At 36.0% G+C, this 21,907-nt stretch overlaps 1 protein-coding gene across 1 annotated transcript in view; it reads right to left on the bottom strand.

Moving 5' to 3' along the window:
- LOC106884247 (uncharacterized) overlaps positions 1-17,160 on the bottom strand; it is a 47,264-nt gene extending 30,104 nt beyond the window's left edge. Inside the window, exon 1 of the mRNA XM_014935519.2 lies at positions 15,173-17,160. Within this exon, the coding sequence (XP_014791005.1) occupies positions 15,173-15,488 (316 nt within the window). The 5' untranslated portion in view covers positions 15,489-17,160. The remainder of the gene's footprint in view (positions 1-15,172) is intronic.
- Between the last annotated feature and the right edge of the window lie 4,747 nt (positions 17,161-21,907).

The raw sequence follows: 21,907 nt of genomic DNA on the forward strand, positions 1-21,907 counted from the left end.
TATATATATATATATGACAAACTGGGCAGAAACATTCAATTTGATTGTTATCAGAAACAATAAACACATAACACTCATTTACAGTTGAGTGATTAGTGTCTGGAAGAGTAATCAGTCACAAAACACTAGTCCAGTAATTCATTATTTGCTGAACCATCCATGATTCATATAATTAGACAAAAAAAACAACAAAAAAAAGTAACTGATGGCTGAGTTGGTTAATGTGGTAGTGTGTTCGACACAATACTTTGTGAGATTTTGTTCAATCCTTTAATATTCTGAGTTCAAACTCTGTTACAGATGATTTTTACCTATGGCAGTAGATGAAATGTGCATTAGTGAGTTGCAGGGCCTGATGCAAAAGATACCCCAGCAAAAGGAAAGAGAGGGAGAGAAAAGTCAACAATATACTTTGACCTCTGGTCCACAGTTATGCTGTCTTTCTTTCCCTCTGCCTTTTCTATTGCCCAACTCCTCAGAGCTGTCTGGACTTGTGCCAACACCACTCACTTGCCCCCACCCTCTAGCACCCACATTGTGCCTAATTGCCTAATCCCTGCATTAACCATTATATCCAGTCTTTCTTGAACAAAGTGTTGGTACTCAGGAATTCTCTCCCTGTAGCTTTTGATTAGCAACAATTTAAGAAAACATTAATTAAATGCATTGATCTTAATGATCTTGGCAGGCCTGCTGTAGTCATGGGCACACACACATTTCCTCCAGACCAGTGGTTCTCAACCGTTTTTATACCTATGGACCCCGCTTGATTCCTGTTTCATTCAGATGAACCCTTATAACTATTTGATGTTTAAAAAATCATATATTTTTATAATCAAATATTATTATGAACTGTATAAAAAAAATTAAGGTATTTTGTGTATTATAGTAGTACTACCAATTTATTGCTGATAAATTTTTATGACAAAAACTTATATGGACACCAAAGGTCATGTGGACCCCAATTGAGGACCATTTCCTTAAACCAATCCAACAAAATTAAATCTAAAAAAAAAAAAGTCCTACCTAAATATTCTTATTAGAAGAAGGACCCACCCAAGATAAAACAAAATCTGTTTCAACAATGTTTTCACATCAGGAATCTTGCAAACCAAATACAAAATAAAAGAAACTAATTAAAAAAAGAAAGAAATATGTAAAAATATAAATGACACTGAATAATGTAAATTGGCTTATCTTAATTATCTAGCTAATCCAATTTCATTGAATTTTATAATTAGTGGCATACATACCACACCTCTGTTCATATTTTATAATAGGTTACCCTTTTAGCCAGTGTCTTGTGCTTGTATTCTGGGTGTATTTCTACATATTGACTGCAAATATAAACATTAGATGGCACCTGTGCCAGTGGAGTGCTAAGAGCACCATCCGAGCGTGATCATTGCCAGAGTAGCTATCTGGCTTCCGTGCCAGTGGAATGTAAATAGCACCATTTGAGCATGATCGTTACCAGTGTCGCCTTACTGGCACGTGGCATGTGAAAAAACATTCAAACGAGGTTGTTGCCAGTTCCGCTGGATTGGCTCCTTTGCAGGTGGCACATAAAAAACACCATTTTGAGCATGGCCATTGCCAGTACCACCGGACTCGCCCTCATGCTGGTGGCACATAAAAGCACCCACTACTCTCTCAGAGTGGTTGGCGTTAGGAAGGGCATCCAGCTGTAGAAACTCTGCCAGATCAGGTTGGAGCCTGGTGCAGCCTTCTGGTTCGCCAGTCTTCAGTGAAATCGTCCAACCCATGCGAGCATGGAAGGCGGATGTTAAACGATGATGATGATGATGATGATCACTTCTCTTTCTACATATATCCTGTCCATCAATGAACAAGATATATGTAGAAAGAGAGTGAGGAACCCCTCCCTCCAGTGGAAGTAAAATTTTACCCACATTCATTCAAATGTGAAACTTTCCTCTAATGATGTCTCTGAAAGCCAATATGATAAAAATTGTTTATGCCTTAAGACTAAAACATCTGTTGCATAACTTTAAATTATTGAAATTAATAATTCAATATTTTTCTTAGTACAGATGCACCCCCCCCCCCAACAAGTTCTAATACATTTGTAATTCACTCCTGGCACCAGAAAGACTCCCTACTGCTAATGAATCTAGAAAGATATGTATAGTTGTTAAATCCCAAGGCAACCCTGATTGAGATGTGATCATTGAAACGATGTATCTAGGGCTGCATCAACCAATTTGCTAATAGTGTCTTTTCTGAAGACAACAAAGTATGATTTAACTCTTTAGCATTTAAACCGGACACAACCAACCAAAATATTCTACTTGTTTTATGTTCAAACTGGCCAGGTCTTGCCTCTCATGCCTACTTTAAAATGTCATTCCCCAAAAATATACAATCATATCATTGAAATCTCAAAGCTACAGGATAATAGATGCTTAATTCAAAACAATGTGAATAAATAAGCATTGCATTCGACAGAATAATCTGAATGCTAAAGGGTTAAGGAAGATTGTGCTGCTGTTTCTAACAGGTCAATTAACCACTTGGAAAGTTTATCATTGGTTCATGTTAATAGATACTGATGGCTGTAAATTGGCAGAATCATTAGCATATCAGAATAAAATACTTTGTGGTATTTAGTTACATTCCATTATATTTTGAATTTACATCCTAACAAAAATAGATTTTGGGTTTTTATTACTTGATAACTTGAATGTGTAGAACCAGTTCACTGACAGATCTTAAGAAATAAGGAACATCAAATCTTAAAGCAGTTTTGGAACTGTTTTCCAGCAGAAATTACATACCAAATTCAAAGTGGTGGAACAATGAAATATAAAAAAATTTGAGGAAAAGTGTGACGAATTCTGGTTATGAAGTTTAAATGCCTCACAAATAAGCAGATTCAGGTCGGAATAATAACTCAAAATATGCAATTGTGAGTGTCGAGATAGACAAAGATCTGGCAAATGCATAACTGAATGAAGGAGGACCTGAATAGAAAGGAAGAAATAACATTAAGTTACTTCTTGACTGCATGGTTTATGCTCATAGCAAAACCTGTTTTTCAATGCAAGCTAATAAAACTCAAGTGTGCTTGTAATCCGTAACAGTGTGCTGAACGCGATCATAATACCCATTGCTTGCAGCACATGATATCACAAGAAGGTAGAACAACTGGAGGATGTGGCTGTTGAGATAGTTGACTTTTTGGCCTCAGGTACACCCAGATCTAGCATACCCATGATCAAAAGCACTCCAGTAGTAGCCATATTATCTTACTTTCAGGGATAATGCATCTTCTGAACCTCACAATATTTAAATTCATTCCTCAATGTTGTCTGAGCTTATTTTTACTTTTATACTACCTAGATTTATATGATGAAAGTCATTCCAACTGTGACTATTACAGCTTAATTTCAGACATACTGGATAAAGAAATCCTGAATATACCGTGTCCTGAAGATGGTAGAGTGTAATTCGAAGGACGTTTGGCAGGTCAATCAATCATATCAAAACTTCCTCTGTTGTTGATAATGATCGTGATAAAATAGTTAGTGCCTAACTAAATCACAGAAACCTAGTTTATAAGTCGGTGAGTGATCAGGTAATATACTTTCAGAGAATAAGATTTATTGGTCTTAATTTAAGCTCCATGCAACATTTTAATCACTAGTAGCAATGATTAATAGTACACAAGAATAAATCACACACACACAGTCACTAGCACTAAACAGGTAAACCTTTCTTCCTAGCTATATAGTTTAAACAGTACAAAGCAACTGTTGTTGATTAATATAATTGCGATGCAAGCAGCAGTTAGTTTGTACAGCCAAAAATAAAGACAAACTCACATATCTTCACGTTACGAAGAACACAAATAAGTCGCAGACAATTTGAGGGAAATGGACAGGAAGAGAAGAAAGAAAAATCAAAAACCCAGAAGCAAAAAAAAACAAAAAAACCCCTAAATCTCTGTAAAATGTACATAATATTCCACACTAATCTATTCTTGAGTTAAAAATTCAAATTAAAAATTAAAAAATACAGAACAAACGTAAAAATATTAATTGAATGCTCCAATTAAATTACTAATTGAAAAAAAAAAAAAAAGTAACATAATCACCAATACTGGAATATATAGTATTATCTTTAATGCAACGAAGCCATTTCACACCTCCTGTTCTGTCTATTTTCATTTCTAAGGTTTTAGATTCACATTTTTGTTGCAACCATTTAAATTTTTTTTTTGCTAAGCTTTCACACATTATGCGATTCTAAGTAGACCAATTTCTCAAATATTTGTTCTTAAAAGTTTGTCAAGTAAAAAAGTAAAACCATTATCATTGCTGTCATCATCATCATCATCACTGCTACTTTTATTAAAAATATTCATGTTTCTATATTACTTTTAGAGGGTTGAACAGATTTGTAAAATTATATTTCCAGCTGAATCAACCCCAAATAACTTCCACCAGTAACCGTCTGATCAGACTATAATGTATGTTAACAAAGAAACCAGAAAGTACATCAGTCAAAATAGTGTGTATAGAAAGAAAAAGAAAATAGCTTAATAGTCTGAATAAACATCTTACATTCTATTTAACACCGCATGTCAAAAACTGCTATTTCTATCGTTAAGCCATTTACAAAAATCATAGCCTTTTCTTTATTTTTTAAATTTTGGCTGCAGTTCAACTATGTTTCCTATCTATTAATATTCCAAAATATACCTGCTTCTCATTTTCTTTTTACATCACATGTTTATACTACGCGAATTGTTGAAACTTGGTCTCATGCAACATTTGATATTGTGAATACTTGGTTACCATGGAACTCTTTCACTAGTTCCAGCACCATATTTACTTTACTCATTCAGTAGATCAGACCTATTGTACTCTTTTGTGACACATGCTTATCTTATCCACTACTCTCTCACATTCTTCAGGCAAGATTCTTATATAAAGAAACTATTTCTTTTTAAACTGATAACCAGAGACATTTATAGATATTCCCAATGTGTAGTCATATGAAATAATCAAATCACAAAATATGTTTGACTGCTGTGATTGTTAAAATGATTTCCAGGGTCTTGTATTTATTTATCATCGTCATTTAACATGTCTTCCATGCTGGTATGGGTTGGGTGGTTTGACAAAAAGGAAAAAAGTCGGCGAGCTGGCAGAGTTGTTAGCACGCCGGGCGAAATGCTTAGCAGTATTTTGTCTGCCGTTACGTTCTGAGTTCAAATTCTGCCGAGGTTGACCTTGCTTTTCATCCTTTCGGGGTCGATTAAATAAGTACCAGTAAAAAAAAAAAAAAAAAAAAAAAAAAGTGAAGTTGTGATGTTGATACTTTTCCAAAACTAACAGCATCAAACCGTATTTGGTGGCATAAAAGATGCACCCTAATTGCAGCAGTGCATATTCAGGAAAACAGTTTTTACTGCATTAAAGCTTATGACAGGCCCAACTTTGCATATAGAACCCTGGGTGATTTTTGAGATTAAAAAATTTTGTTTTTTATTTTTAGAAAAAGTGCACTTTAAGTGCCATCAAACACAGAACTACGATAGTTCTAACTGGGAATTGAAACTATGCTGTGGCTTTGGCTCATCGAGAAACTATCACCACACCAAGGGAAAAGGGCTGTGACACTGCATTATTACTGTTGTTTACTGGCTTCTTAACTCTGAAAAACACTACAATCAGTGATTAATTGTCAACAGATTAATTATATCACAGGGATTTTGTTAAAAACAATTACCTACAAGGAAATTTCTCAGACATTAGTTCATCCAAATGACTCACACCTACAGGACGAGATTTGTTTGTCTTGAAAAGGTTTTGATTCACTAGAGTTGAATACTTCATTTTCTACTTGTTTAACAATCCTTGCAACTACCACTGATTAAAGAGAGGTAAACTGCCAGCCTATCAAATTTGTAACCTAGTTACATTTCTCAGTTGAATTCTTTCATTATTCAAAATTTAATTAAGAAACAACACAATTCAAAATTAAGAAGTAAAGTAAAAATCAGAATATAAGGAAATTAGGTGGCTCGCTTTATATATAATTCCCAAATACTTTTCATAAAAGACTCAACTTCAAACATCAGATCTTGTTTCTCCACGTGGTACACAAACTTACATGAATTTTACAAAAATTAAGTTGATTAAAAAAAAGAAAAAAACTTCCCCTTGAACTATGTTAAGATATGAGAAATATAAATTTATAAGATTTCAACAAAAGATTTTACAAATGGGAATCATTTACACATGCACAATACTTGGTAAGAACTACTATTTAATATGGCACTTTCACAAACTTTTGCCATCAATACTCTTTACTCTTTTATTTGTTTCAGTTATTTGACTGCAGCCATGCTGGAGCACCACTTTTAGTTGAGCAAGTCGACCCTAGGACTTATTCTTTGTAAGCTTAGTACTTATTCTATCAGTCTCTTTTGCTGAATTACTAAGTTATGGGGACGTAAACACACCACCATCGGTTGTCAAGCGATGTTGGGGGGACAAACTTATACACACACATACATACATATATAACGCTAACCACTCTCTGAGTGGTTGGCGTTAGGAAGGGCATCCAGCTGTAGAAACTCTGCCAAATTAGATTGGAGCCTGGTGTAGCCATCCGGTTGCACGAGTCCTCAGTCAAATCGTCCAACCCATGCTAGCATGGAAAGCGGACGTTAAACGATGATGATGATGATATATATAACAGGCTTCTTTCAGTTTCTGTCTACCAAATCCACTTACAAGGCTTTGGTCGGTCTGAGGCTATAGTAGAAGACACTTGCCCAAGGTGCTACAAAGTGGGAATGAACCCGGAACCATGTGGTTGGTAAGCAAGCTACTTACCACACCAGCAGATGAAGTCAGTGCCTGATGAGGTAAATTCCAGTAAACTGGGTATCTGACAGTCCACTGCAGCAGAACACTACCCTTACTGTTGCATTATCTTTGTATTATGTCAAAGTAACACTAAAAAAAAAAAAATTATAAATTCATATACAAATGCTTATCCAGATTCCAACACAATGTTGGAAGGAAGAAATGCTAAAATGTCATAAAAATCTCAATGTCAGCAACAATTACTGTACTTTTTAAAGCAGCTTTGGGATCTGGACTGAAGAAGAGCATACTTGAACCAGTGGTACTTGATGCTGCAGAAATAAACCTTGATTCACACAGTAATCTAAACAGTTCAATGAAAATAGCCACACAATAAAAGCACTAATTGTAGAAAGGAAAAAAGTAAAACTTGACAAAGGGAACAGTACTAACTGTAAAGTCAAAGACAGGGTTTGTCATGTCAGAAACACAACAAAGAAAACTTAGAAATACACAGAATTAATGGTGGCTTGACAAAGCCTCAAGAAAATATAAGACTGTATAGACAAGAACCAATCAAGAGGCTTCTTCAAAGTTTTTAGGCCCACAGATATGAGAAAGGTCCCAAATAATTTGCAGATGGAAATCTCACTGTAAAAAAAAAAAAAGAAAAAAAAAGATGCAATACTGGTGAGATGATAAAAGCATTTTGAAAATTTAATTGTCCATCAAATACATCACTTGAGTATAATGACAACAGTACATCAAAGTGTAAATAGAGAGTTGAGGGACAGTGTCCCATAGCAGTAAACTGTTCCTCTACACCTGGCTGTTCCACCATCACTGAAAGAACCATGATGATCTCCAAAATATGAAATAACACACTTGGAGGATCAGATAAAATTCTGGTAATGAAATTTTAAAAAAAATTAATATAGTGTGTAAATTACTGAAGTATTTCTCTTTTCTTCATAGATGGAAAAGTCCTCATAACAACTTTTATAGGTAGGTTGATTTCTGCTTGTAGAACAAATACTTCCAAAAAGCCAATGAGCATTTAGACCTGATCACAGTGTGGAAGACATCATTGTTTCCTTATGACAAACCCAAGTGTTTAACAAAGCTGTTCCCTTTGAACATTTTCCTCTGATCTTATCAAGGCTTTTGATGCCATATGGCACTATGATGAAGATTCCTGATTGCTCTGGAGACTCACTTCATTTCTTAAGATTTGTTAAGGCTCTTCATTATGATATGACAAGATAAATAATTTAAGGGGAAACCATTTTGTCTTTCCATTATTGAAAAGGCTGCTCAACAGGATGCTGTTCTTTCTCTGACTGCATTAATCTATATCCTGTAGCTATGCTGCAATTAGTACTATAATTACCAGCTGTAATTCCCATTTAGTTTCATTATAATGGAAATGCTTTCAACTTTTAGTGGCTAAAAACAACAGGAAAACCAATGTCTTTACTTCTAAGCTTCAATATACTGAAAACATTGTCAGAAAGCACAGTCCTGAAGACCACAAGGCTACTTCAAACATATTTGTGACTGTTTATGAACATTTTGAAGTGTAAGTTAAAATTTTAAAAAATAAAGGTCTTGGCACAATCTCAACCTGGAATAGAAACACTCATTTTCAAATTCAAATCAACAACCACACTGAACAAGTTGAATGTTTCTGTTATCTGGGATACATCAAGGATAAAATGAAGATGCAACAGGATCCAATGAAATTTCAAAATGTATTTGCCTTGCATATGTTGCTTTGAGAAAATGTACAAAAGTCTCTACTGATGAGATGTAATCAAAGCAAGCACCAAGTTGATGGTTTACAAAGCTGTTGTTCTCATAACCTTCTTGTAAGGATATGGAGATGTGAAGCCAGGATGCTTTATTGAAAAAACATAAAAATGTTGGAAAACTTCCATCATACAAAGCTGCAAACCAATTTGTGTACACATTGGCAAAATCATATTACAAATAATGAAATACTTGACTGAGCCAGACTCAACAGCATTGAGGCTGAAGTGTTACGTTGTCAGCCTCAATCATCATCATAATAATTTAGTATGAACTTCCATGCTTGCATGGGTGAAACAGAATTTGTTGAGGCAGATTTTCTACAGCCAGATACCCTTCTTGTCAGCAACCATCACATGTTTCTCAGTAAGGTAATATTTCTTCATAGCCAAACATTTTTTTCAATGAAGACTGGAAAGGAATAACATTGGTCATTTACAACCATCACATGATGTCAAGACAAAGGTACACATAAACACACATACACATATATGATTGGTTTCTTTCAGTTTCCATTCACTGAATCCACCCACAAGGCTTTGGTTGATTTAGGGCTATAAGTGTACACTTGCCCAAGACACAATGCAGTGGGACTGAAGCAAGATTCTTCACAACACAGCCATGCGCTTGCAATGGGCACTACATATTGAAAGAATGTCATACCACTCACTGACTGTCAGAAGAGCTTATGTAAGAATTATACGATGCATGTCCAGTAGAAGCTGAGGTGACAATACAAGGATCAACTAAAGTAAACACTGAAAAACTGATGTATCTTTATGGAAGGTTGAAAAACCTGATAGACAGCTCTGATTGAGAAAATAACATATTAGACGTGTATAAAGAGGAGGCTGATATTATTTGAAGATGATGTTGGAATGAAACCCAACTCTTAGACCTAGCAGCACTACAATTCTCATGTCCTCACTGGCAAGGTACTATAAGGTGTAAACTACATTAATGTAGAACAAATAAATTAAATATAGTCAAATACTTGATTCTGAGAGGTAAATGTACCTTGGGTAACTTGGATATTATTCTAAGATATATGGTTGTGTATATATATACACAAGATATATATATATATGGTTGTGTGTTGGTGTGTTTACGACCGATAGAATGAATACTAGGCTTAAAAGAAAAATGTCCTGTAGTCGTTTTGTTCGACTAAAACTCTTCAAAGTGGTGCCCCGGCATGGCCGCAGTCATATGGGTAAAACAAGTAAAAAAATAACAGATATATATATATATATATATATATATATATAAAGTTGAATAACAATATATAAATCTAGACTTACCCGACACATTTAAAAAAACAAATTAAACTTCAGTTTCTTTCTAAGTAGTTTCTTTTAAATTAAGCAATTTTATTTTTTAAGAAAATATCATATTAAAAACAATAATAATAATAATAATAAGCACTGCATAAATAAGTAAAAATATTAGCTCTTCTAAAATACCACAAGTTTTATTTAGCAAACGAAAAACGTTTTCAATGCATTGTCAGTCATGTGCGGTTTATTTAAATATAATAAGTAAAATAATCACAATGAATTCATTCAGTAAAATATTTGACACCTAGTACACCTTTAAATGCATGAGCCTGTAGTAAGTTTTTAAAAAAAAGTAGTAATGCAAGTGAATGCAACATCGAGACGAAGCAATTACAGGTGTGACGAACATCGAGAGGAGAAACACTTGTCAAGTTGTCACAGAATGTTTGATGATAAAACGGAAACAGTTCCTCCCACTTCACCCTCAGCCAATTCTATCGAATCGGCCAGCATCTTAACAATAACTTGCATTGCTGCTTTAGTCAAACAATGCAGCTCAAATGGCCCGCAAAATATGAATTTCTTGACAAAACTCATATCAGCAACACACTTTAACAATAATACGACGTGGCAAAGTAGTTAATGGCAACACGTTCATAGTAGTTGTATTTTTGTGCATCAGGTAATATTAATATGATTTACAAGGAAAGCAAATTTCAAAATTTTGTTGTTTAGCACCTGGTCAGCACTGAATAAACAAACCTATGATCAAAGGTATTTCCAACCACGACTATCCCGTCTTTTTTTTTATATCTATGTTTATCTTTTTTTTCAAGATGGCTCGATGCTATTTGGTTGCTCTTTCTAGCAAGACGAGTCGCTCTGGAGATTCCCTCGGTTTCGATAATTTCTTATGGTGTTAGATAAATAAATAAATACTATGTTAATTTATTGTCTATGTGTATTGGTGCTACGTCTGTTAATGCGTTGTTATGGAAAGAAGTGTGTTGAGATGAAGCAGACCTATGATTAAAGACGTTCCAGCCGTGTCCATCCTATCTTTTCTATAATCAGACGCATTTGTATCTAGGGGCACGTTCTCTAATGTGACCTTCCTTTTCCAAGAAAGTAAGATGTGATTTGAGAAATACTCATGAATGATGTCAGCAAGTGTGTAGTGATATCAATGGCTGTAGTGTTCTGTGATGTCAGTGGGAGTGTTGTGTCCCTAGATGTGTATCTGATGTGACCGTAGGTGTGTATATTGTGTTGCCGTGTCCGGGATTGTGTTGCGCTTGCTATATATCTTTAGGAGTGCATCTGCCGTGTCCATAGGTGTACTGTGATTCGTTTGGTCAGTGTTACTGTGTATCGATTGTCTTGTGATATATTTGTTGTATTCTGTTGTGTATGAAGACGCAAGGAAAACAAACTGCCTTACAAAATGAAATGAATTATTTATTGCACAGATCAAATTCCTTGACGCAATTTCAAAATTTTCAAACTAAAACCGAATAAATTTCAACGATCAAAGAAAAAAAAAAACGCACAAGAAGACAAGAATAAAAAGTTCTAGATCACACCTATATACCATACAAGGATAATTGAAGGGGAAGATGAATGGTATTTAGACAGACCACTTAAAATAACGATGACAAATAATGTATAGGCATTTGTATATTCTTGGTGGTGTGTTTGAAAAGTGCAGAATCATACACAAACAGCTTCAGTAGAAGAATGGGATGACACTCATTGTATTTGATAAATTAAGAATAACTACAGAAAAATGGAGACTTGAGCTATATAAGCCTGAATATAAGCAGAAAGTAAAAGGCGAATCTGTTCGAGAGATATCCGAAGTAAATAGAGGTAGACATAGATTTAAAGATAGCACGAAATAAAAAGATGGACAAACAGAACTTCACTTTCGCTTGCCACCGAACAAAATAGGTAAAAGCTTTAAATATATTATGTATATATATATGTGTGTGTGTGTGTGTGTGTTTTGTAAGACTCATTGTCTTTAAAAAAACACTAACACTGAAACCTAGCACTTTTAAGTGTGTATACACACACAGAGAAGATGTGTATTGGGGCTACTTGTCCATAAAAACATGGTACAGGCACTTATAGAAGAAGAAAAAAACGTTCAGTACTAGACTTTAGAGTTTATATTTTATTAAAGAAAATACACACCACACACACACACATATATATATATATATATATATACAGAGAGAGAGAGAGAGAGAGCAATTCAACAATATTAATCACACTTGCCTCCTCCCCCTAAAAAAAAAAAAAAAACATTTAAGTGGAAAGGCCATTACTATAGGATGATTTCGAAACCCATCTAGTATTAGTAACTTACTGATCTGATTTCAAAACCTACTAAATACCGAACTTAACCTTTCATTACATCGGGGGTCACATAAATGAGGACCAGTATATAAGATCGGCTGTAAAAACTACACTTAATCGCACAAAACTGACCTTGCCACGGGCCAAAGAAAAACAAAGTCCTTACGTATATTGCATTAAAATAAATAAGCAACTGAGAAATCGGCTTTAAACAAAGCACTATATAATATAGAAATGAAGTACACTATAGATTTTCTGTTCATTTAACAGTTTACAGTCTGAAGAATAGCAACGTACAGATTTCAAATCAAAACTACGGGATACCCAATCAATGACTGAGAAAGCGGGTTTTGTTATATAACCGTTTCCATCCAAAGATACATACATTCTTTTCTGGTACCAGTCCTTGAGCAGTGAGTATGCTTAGGCACTACCTTCAAGGTTACATATAGTTAATCCTACTGACCACAGCAGATGTAAACTAGTGCAATTCTAGCAACCTCGGAAGGGTGAAAGACGAAGTTGACACCCGGGAAGACTTTGAACTCAGAAAGTAACCGAATACTACAAAGAAATTTGCCCGATGCTAGGCTGGTCTTGTCAGAAATAGAAAGATCGCTACATACACTCATATATATAACATATATTATAGTCTATATATATTCTTTTCTACTCTAGGTGCAATGCCCGAAAGTTTTGGGGAGGCGGGGCAGTCGATTAGATCGACCCCAGTACGCAACTGGTACTTAATTTATCGAACCCGAAAGAATGAAAGGCAAAGTCGACCTCGGCGGAATTTGAACTCAGAATATAAAGACAGACGATATATTATAGTCCCTGTCTGTCTGTCTGTATGTATGTATGTAGAGAGTTGTTGGGCAGACCCATGACCGAACGCATTATAATGTGACTACCCCGTCTCCTCATAAATAGTTTATCTTGGCCGCATTTATTCAATGTCCTTCAATATTTTAAATACAGTAAGGTTTGATTTGAAACAGATTAAGCAGATAATTCAAGCTATTGAACGATCCTGTACAGGTTCCCTCACTTGTTATATATATATATATATAATAGGAATCTGACACATGGACTTCGCAAAGTACATCCTACTTTATCTAATCGAGGCACTTATTCACTGCGAGTGCTCTATGACTTATTTGAAATTAGTCTATTTGATATAAACATCAAGTATACACACACACACACATAGTGGACAATCAGTTATCTTCGACAGAAACCTTCCCACTAGTGTCCAGTCATCAGATGACCGCATACAATGAGTAATTAGAAATAGAATAAACATTTTGAAAATGAACTATCATTCTTCAAACCGCAGCTGTGAACAATGATAATTAGTTAATAGAGACGGGCGCGAAAATACACTAAACTTTCTTCGGTTTGTTGCCCATAATAGCAGCTAGTCAATATATTTCGAATGAACGAGAGATAATAGTTTCTAGAAGACGAGGAGGGAGCTTGCAATCCGGTTTCGATTCCCTATAATTCTTCATCATTTATATCATTAACCTTATTGTGAAATATATCATTTTGTTGTTGATTCATCGACAAAGATTATTTTCACACACGTCAACGATGAGGTTTCTACAAGGTTGTCCAGCGCGAAATAGTAGCAAAATCTTCTTCAAATCATACCAATGTGACCACATTAGACAATGTACTCCCTGACATATATAAAAGGCGAGGGAACTATGTATGGAATGGCTTTGATCATCGATCTATAAGGGCCGACCAGGAGGAAAGCAACAATTAAATATCAACCAACGAGATGCCAGCACGCTAGAAAAAGCAGCCAAATATGCTCACTTCACAAAAATTCCTGTCTTAACGAAAGGACACATTAAATAATGCAGTTCTAGATATATTCTGCTTATGAAAATAAACGCGATGGTCACGGCTGGGATCGGACCTAACCTAGGGCTGTGATTCCTTCTCCCACAACAATAGCCATTATATTTTCGACTATTACTAAATACCAATCTCCGAGGAAACCTGCAAGAAATAGCAACGAAATTTCACTCGCATCACACCCTACAGTTATAAAATAAAGAAAGGACAAATATTGTCTTATACACTGTCTGAAAAAGAACGTGATGGTCACAGCTGACAGCCTTTGATCAGTTTTGACCTAAGGCTAAACAACAATAATTTTTAGTTGTTACCTAGATACAACACTTCATATTATTCTATCTTGAGCAACCGAGAACAGAAGATAAATAGATAGGCGTCCATATATATATATATATATATGTGTGTCCATGTATACAAATGCAAACGCGCACATATTTTCTTTTGCAAATTTATAGGTGTACTAAGTTTTAAACATCCAGTAAAACAAAACTAACATGTGCAAATTGAAAATGCGTATATAACACACATGCATTTATATGCACAACATAAAAAACACACATACAAATGTATATTACCGTATCAAGATTAGGATGCATGCAAGCATTAGGATTATATGTGTATATATGGCATCTACACACGCAATAAAGGTTTTTATATTTTTATTTTTACTGTTGCAATAAATAAATACACATCGAAAGATCACATGGTATATGATGGGGGGGGGGGTTCATTTTAAAAACGGTTTTTGGCGTCATTGACAATATGACTCAAGTTGGTAATTATGATCAGTCTCAATCCGGGAAATTAAATATATTTATGCAATCTGTTTTTTAAAGAACTTCTACATATGGTGTATATACATATATACACGCATGATATATGTACATCTATCTATTTATCTACACACACACACAAAGGATTATGGCTCTGTAGATTAACACAAAGCAGATTTAAGGAAAAGTATGAAAGCATGGAAAAAATAAAAGAAATATTTAAAAATGGACGTACCTAGTTCTTTGGCCATAAGTTTGTGTGTATCCAGGAATCCTAACTTGATCGCTTCCATCACTTGATTGTCGTCGTTACTTTTCCAAAAAGATTCATATTTTATGATTTCTGCCAAAAGATGGTTCTTGGCAAAATTCGATGCCTCACCTCCGCCATGGCCGTCGAAGATGGCGAAGTAGGCAAACTCTGCTTGGCCCGTGTTAGGGTTTCTCTCAAAGTGGACAGCGTACGTGTCCTCCATGTGCTTGCGACCGCCTTGGTGTCCCGTCTCGGTGACTCGTAGATTGACACCGATTTTAGCGCAATTTTTCGCCATTCTGTTTTTTATAACCCAACTGACATACACAGTCAGTTGTTTCCAAGTTGTCTTTGAACGCCTGCTCTTTTTGTTTTGTGTCTATTTTCTATTATTATTTCAAATTACGTTGTTGTTTAAACATAGATTGATACATTCATGCCTGTAATTTTTAATGACACTGAACGGAGATATGAGAATAAGAGGTGTTAAATGCTTATGCGGATTCGCTGACCATGCTGTCATGAGTTCGAAACTACACTTCAGTTCTTCCCAACAATGATGACGAAGTGAAAAAAAGGGAGTTCATAAAACTTTTAAAATCTGTGATTTTCACATGTATATTTTCTTTCGTGCAGTCTTAGCTTCAATGTCTTCAATCAGATTTAACAGAAATAAAATTGTTAACATAGGTTTCAGAAATTCAGACTGTTTTTGTAGGAGCACAGGTGATCATGAGAAGATGTGAAGATATTCTAAATTATGTATTTCTATCAGTTATAGAAGCATACACCTTTTGGGGGACCACTGGAAAGCCTGTGGGTAAACAATCGACTACTCTTTTTTTTTTTTTTACAGTACATATATTAGGTGTAAAGGATTTAAGAAGAATCCGATCGGTATATCATAAGTTGTAGATCAGATCAATCTAGATTTGTATCAAGAAAAATATAAATAGATCTGTAGAAATCCATTGTTTACAAGTATTGCGCTGTTTCTAGTCTTTTTACCCGCTTTCTTTTCACATTTTCATCTCAATATTTTGCATTAGCGATGCAATCTGTCTGTCTCTCTCTCTCACTCTCTACAAGAGAAATTCCTGGAGACGGTTACATTTGAACATTGTTTTCCCTGAATATCACTTTAAGATGTTGCCAACCGGTCATGGTAATATCGGGAAGAAAATAACAAAACTCACACTCAGACACGCACGCACAAACACTATTAAGAAAGCTTTCTCTTACATACAGTACAGTTAATCCTCTCAACTGATCCCAGTGCTTCCCATACAGCCATCGGTATCCTGTAACGAAGCCATTATGTACACAGCATTAATCCTTTTCAGCTCGAAGGTTAAGTTCTTCCAATATCGGTGTTGGTATACGGGAACAGATAGTTAAAAAAATGTGGTAGGTGCAAGGGATGTGACGTCGTTTTATATCAGGAGTTGGTATGGAGCATCAAAGACTCGAGATGCGTTATGTGCAAACTGTTATGGATATAAATATATATATTATTTATATATTTGATGGCACTGATCTTGACAAGCGGTAAGAAATCAGCCGGTGGAACACATCACGCAGCTTAACAGTTGTCAGGTCAGTAGATAGAGAGCAAAGTCTGTGTTAAAGAATATATTTAGAAGCAAGCATGCTTTGAAGTTGTGGCGACGATAGTGAAAATGGTACAGCTCTTCTTGTGTGTGGCAGCCATCGAGCACTTGTGAAGACGTATGCAGTTTCACACACATACAAACGGAGCGAGAGAACTTGGCATACTCACGCTGCAACAGTGAAACTTACGCACGCTTACATATACAGACACACATTGCAACAGCCCAGGCAACCAACACATCCACAGCCGCACACAATAACTTTAACAACACACACTCCAAGCTGAAATAGAAGTCGCGTGCTGATTGGCTGTTACCCTTATTTCTGATTGGTTATAAGCTTCCCTCTAACCTGTTAAAGCTCTTTCTTGTAAACAACTCGCAATATTGACGAAACATTAAAAATCTATAAGTCTACAACAGTTCTTCAGATCACTGCAGGCATTTTATTGGTGATTACGGTAAAGATACTGTCATCATTTCACTATGGACTGGGGCGAGAGGACCAGTTCATTTGTATACGAAGTTTCGTTATCATTAAAAAGTCACAAACGCTTTCTTTAGCTGCTAGTAAAATGCATGTGTGTGTGTGTGTGTGTCTCTCTCTCTCTCTCTCTCTCTATATATATATATATGCATATACATGTGTGTGTATATATTTATATTCTCTCTCTCTCCTTTCTATATCTATGTATAATGCATGTGTGTATATGTGTATAATATTCTCTCATTCTTTCCCTCTCTCTCTTTCTCTGTATATATGTGTGTGTAGTAGAAAAAGAATGAAGAAACAAACAATTGGTATCTATCATACACACACAACACACACATACATACACATGCACGTACACACACACACACACTGCCAAATGTTCGCTTCGCATCCACGAAGCCCAGGTTCAAGCCAACTGTGTGGCGTCTTGGATATATGTAATTTCCTACAGCCTTGAGTCAACTCATGCCTTGTCAGTGTAATTTAGACGGACACAAATTATATAAAATCCTGTATTTTAAAAGGTACAGCGTTGTCACAGATTATTACGCTGATTCTACCTGAGAATTGTATTAAATGTACATGTTTGTAAAATACTCAGCTGCGTACTTGCTAATTCAATGAGCAGGCTATTAGTAGATCAGACGATTGGATTCTCGAAACTTACGAACCTTGTGTTTAGCCGTAAGGACTCTATTTGTATTTGTATATACTACCTGCGCCGTTTGTTTGTCTCCTTCCGTTATGTTCACTCACTTATTCCTAACAGCTTTTTGCCGTTGACGCCACCAAAATGAACAATCTTATCGTTAAAGGCTCGATATTGTTACGGCTTTTGAACAATAACTGATGAGGGAAGAGTATGTCCAGGTTATGTGCGTGAATTTTCCGTGGGTTCTTTTGTCATACTGTGCAATTTTTAAAATACCCACGTACACCACACCGAGCTAATGCACATATACATGTACACATGCATGCACACATACATGCATGCATGCGTACATACATACATACATACATACATACATACATACATACATACATACATATATATATATATATATATACATACACACGTGCGTGAGTCATCTATGAGACCATAAGCCAGGGGAAAGATGCGCGCATATATCTGTTAGTAGGGTGGGTATATTATCCGAAATGTATAGTATTCAATATCCATCAGCCGTGATGGATATTGAATACTATACATTTCGGATAAAAACCGAAGTTGACTTGGTTGTATGCTACATGCTTCTGCGAAACGCTTTAGGTCTCTATGTTGTTGCCAGCAGACAGAAAAACTTTCGGTCCTTCCACCGCTGACTTTGCGGAACATCCAACATGTTGCAGATGGAGGGTTAGATGTCTACACCAGGACTTGGCGGGTATTCACATCTGCTGAACACACAGGAGCCGAGTGAAACAAAGCACTTTGGTCAAGTACAGAATGCACCACCAGCTCAGGATTCGAATTCAACATACGCGCGCGCGCGCACACACATGCACACACACGTGCACACGCACTACACACAGGTAAAATAGTACAAATGGAACGGGAGAATAATAGTTTAATATGAGAGGTAACAATAATTGATAGATAGATAGATACATACATACATACATACATATTAATTTCCGTACGTTAAAACTTTGCCATTCTCTCACCATTTCAACTTTTTTCTTCCTTTTTGGCTCTACACATTTTTTTTTCATTCTCTCTCTAGTTCCACTTATTCCTTTCTGTCGAAGAGCGTAGGCTCGAAACGTAAAAAGACTTTTCCATTTTTCCCGAACGTCTAACAAATACGCTTGCTTGTTGTTCCTACGCCTGTCTTCGTCTTTGTTTTTCTATACATTTGAACGATATATATATATATATATATATATATATATATATATATATATATATATATATATATATATATATCTGTAAAAGTATGTGACACTTATTCGGTAGCTATGATAAAACTCCGAGTTTCGGATACTGTGGTGGGAACCCACGCCGCCATCTCTTCAGTTATCCGGCCATCAATGGCATCCGAAACTCGGAGTTTTATCATGGCTACCGAATAAGTGTCACATACTTTTACAGATAAATTCCTCTATTTACATATGTTTGTGTGTGTATGCATACATATCTGTATACACACACATACACACACATGCTAAAGTTGCGTCTGTATGTGTGTACGGAAGAGATATTTGTATCAATCACCCAGCATATATGTATATAAATATGCATATATACACATATGTGCTTATACATACGATGAAGCAAACTCCAAAGAGACTGGTGTTGGCTTGCATCATCCAGATTTTGTATCATTCAGTGAAATCGACAAAAAGTGTTGAGTGACCTTGCTGTGGGAAGTGGAATATCGAATGTTTCGGAGAGAGTCCTTCTTCAAGGAAAAAGTAACAGGAGAAAAATTAAAGGGAGAGAGAGACAACAGAGCTGTACAGCCTCTCTCCGAATCATTGAATATTTCATTCCTCACGGGAAGTTTACTAAATCCTTTTTGTCGATCGTATATATTTAATATATAAATCCCGTTCTGTCTGTTTGTGCGCTTATAACTCGAGTATTGTTCATCCGATAGCGCTGAAATTTTAAACATGGATACATGAGAGAGCAGGGTGTTCCATAATCTAAAAAGATTTTCAAAATTATCAGTTTCAAAGTGAGAATCGCTATTTTTGTAATCTTTTGTCCTATTTCTTCCGCCATGTTGTTCATTAAAAGCAACGAGTTGCTCAGATAGCTGGCATATACCATTTCGCTGGCAACAAAGGGAGTACATGATGACAGTCAGCCAAAGCCGTCGCCATGCTATCTCTCTTCTTTCCTCTCTTTGTCTCTCTCTCTCTGTCCCCCTCTCTCTATATGTAGAGGGCTCAATACGATTATCTAACTTAAAGCGACAGTCGTCAAATGCAAAAAGGGAAAGAACTGTTTATACATATATACATACATAAGGCAGTAGGGTGTTTTGAGGGAGATTTGGCCGCTATTTCTACCAGGTCTAGCTATTATGTAGAAGTCTCTCTGATTGGCTCATACATACATATATACATACATAAGACAGTAAGGTGTAATTTGATGGAGATTTGGCTGTTATTTCTACTAGGTCTTGCTACCATGTAGAGGTCTCCCTCATTGGCTCATCTAATATATAAATACCGTTCTGTCTGTCTGTTTTTTGTGCGCTTATAACTCGAGTATTGTTCATCCGATAGCGCTGAAATTTTAAGCAGGGATACACGAGAACACGGGGCGTTTCGTAATCTAAAAATATTTTCAAAATTGTCAGTTCCAAAGTGAAAATCGCTATTTTTGTAATTCTTATGGTCTGTCCATCGGATGATTAAAACTTCCATAACACCGTCCAAGTTAACCCTCTTCATCTGTACAAACCGTCCAATGGACGGGGAACATTTGTTTATATATATATATATGTGTGTGTGTATGTGTGTGTGTGTGTGCGTGTGTGTGTGTGCGTGTGTGTGTGTGTGTGTGTGTGTGTGCGCGCGCAGTGTCTATCATATGGGTCGGTCAAGTCATCACTTGTGCTGTTCAGACTTCCTGGAGAATAAAATTTTGGTAAGTTCTGCGAGAGCAAACTGAGAAAAGAGATTTTATAACAGCACAAAAGACAACTAAATGGATAATCTAACTCAGGGCAGAAGTAAATAGTATTCTGCAACTGGGGATGAACAGCCTGTAGTTTAAAAGGAACCGAATTACTCATCAAATATTGAATAAGTAATGCCCTAAAACTGCAAACTGCTGAAGTTCTCTTTGGTAGAAGGTGCAACAGTAGCATAGCTAGGGATTAGGATAACCAGTCCACTCCAGGGTGATACTTTTATGGGGAAGCTCATTTGGGGCTATAGCTACTGTATAAGTCTGTATAGGCCCCGCGGTGGGGTTTGGGTTAAGGCAAACTCAAGAGCTGCTCCTGACGGGACTGCCACTAGCTATGCCTCTTGGGCCCAAGTTTGTGGTCACATTACGCCTTCAAATACATGTCTTCTCACCCACAAAAGATTATATTGCAGGAGACTAGCATGGGCTGCATAAGCCCCACCACAGCACTGTTACCAGTCATGTCTAAAGGTGTGTTCCTTCATCTACTTTCCGGTTCAAAACCCATTTTAGATAAATGCATCAAGGTTTGAGCCGCTATTGATTCTTCACAAAATTCTCTACTATATTTTATATCATTACAAAAGAAAAGAAAAGAAAAGAAAAGAAAACGGAGTCAGGGCTAGGTAGGGTCAAAGGGCTTGTGACAATAAAGCTAACAGACCTTTTATTATTTAATCAGTATATATGTCTATAATAAAGGGTGCGCACGAAATTGAGTTGATGGCCATCACACATACACACACATAATATATATATTCGTATGCATATACATACATACATATGTATGTATTTACGCACATAAACACACGCGCGTGCGTGATTAGAGTAAAACCAAAGTCAACTTTTCCTTGTAAATCCGTTAAATTACAGCGCGAAGATTGCCTCATGTTCAGAAATAATACAACGCCCTTTGTCAGCATTTGAAAGATTAATGGGCGGCGAATTGGTAGAGTCGTTAGAAAGTA

The sequence above is a fragment of the Octopus bimaculoides genome, chromosome 1 (assembly GCF_001194135.2).
Source record: "Octopus bimaculoides isolate UCB-OBI-ISO-001 chromosome 1, ASM119413v2, whole genome shotgun sequence".
NCBI classification, from domain to species: domain Eukaryota; kingdom Metazoa; phylum Mollusca; class Cephalopoda; order Octopoda; family Octopodidae; genus Octopus; species Octopus bimaculoides.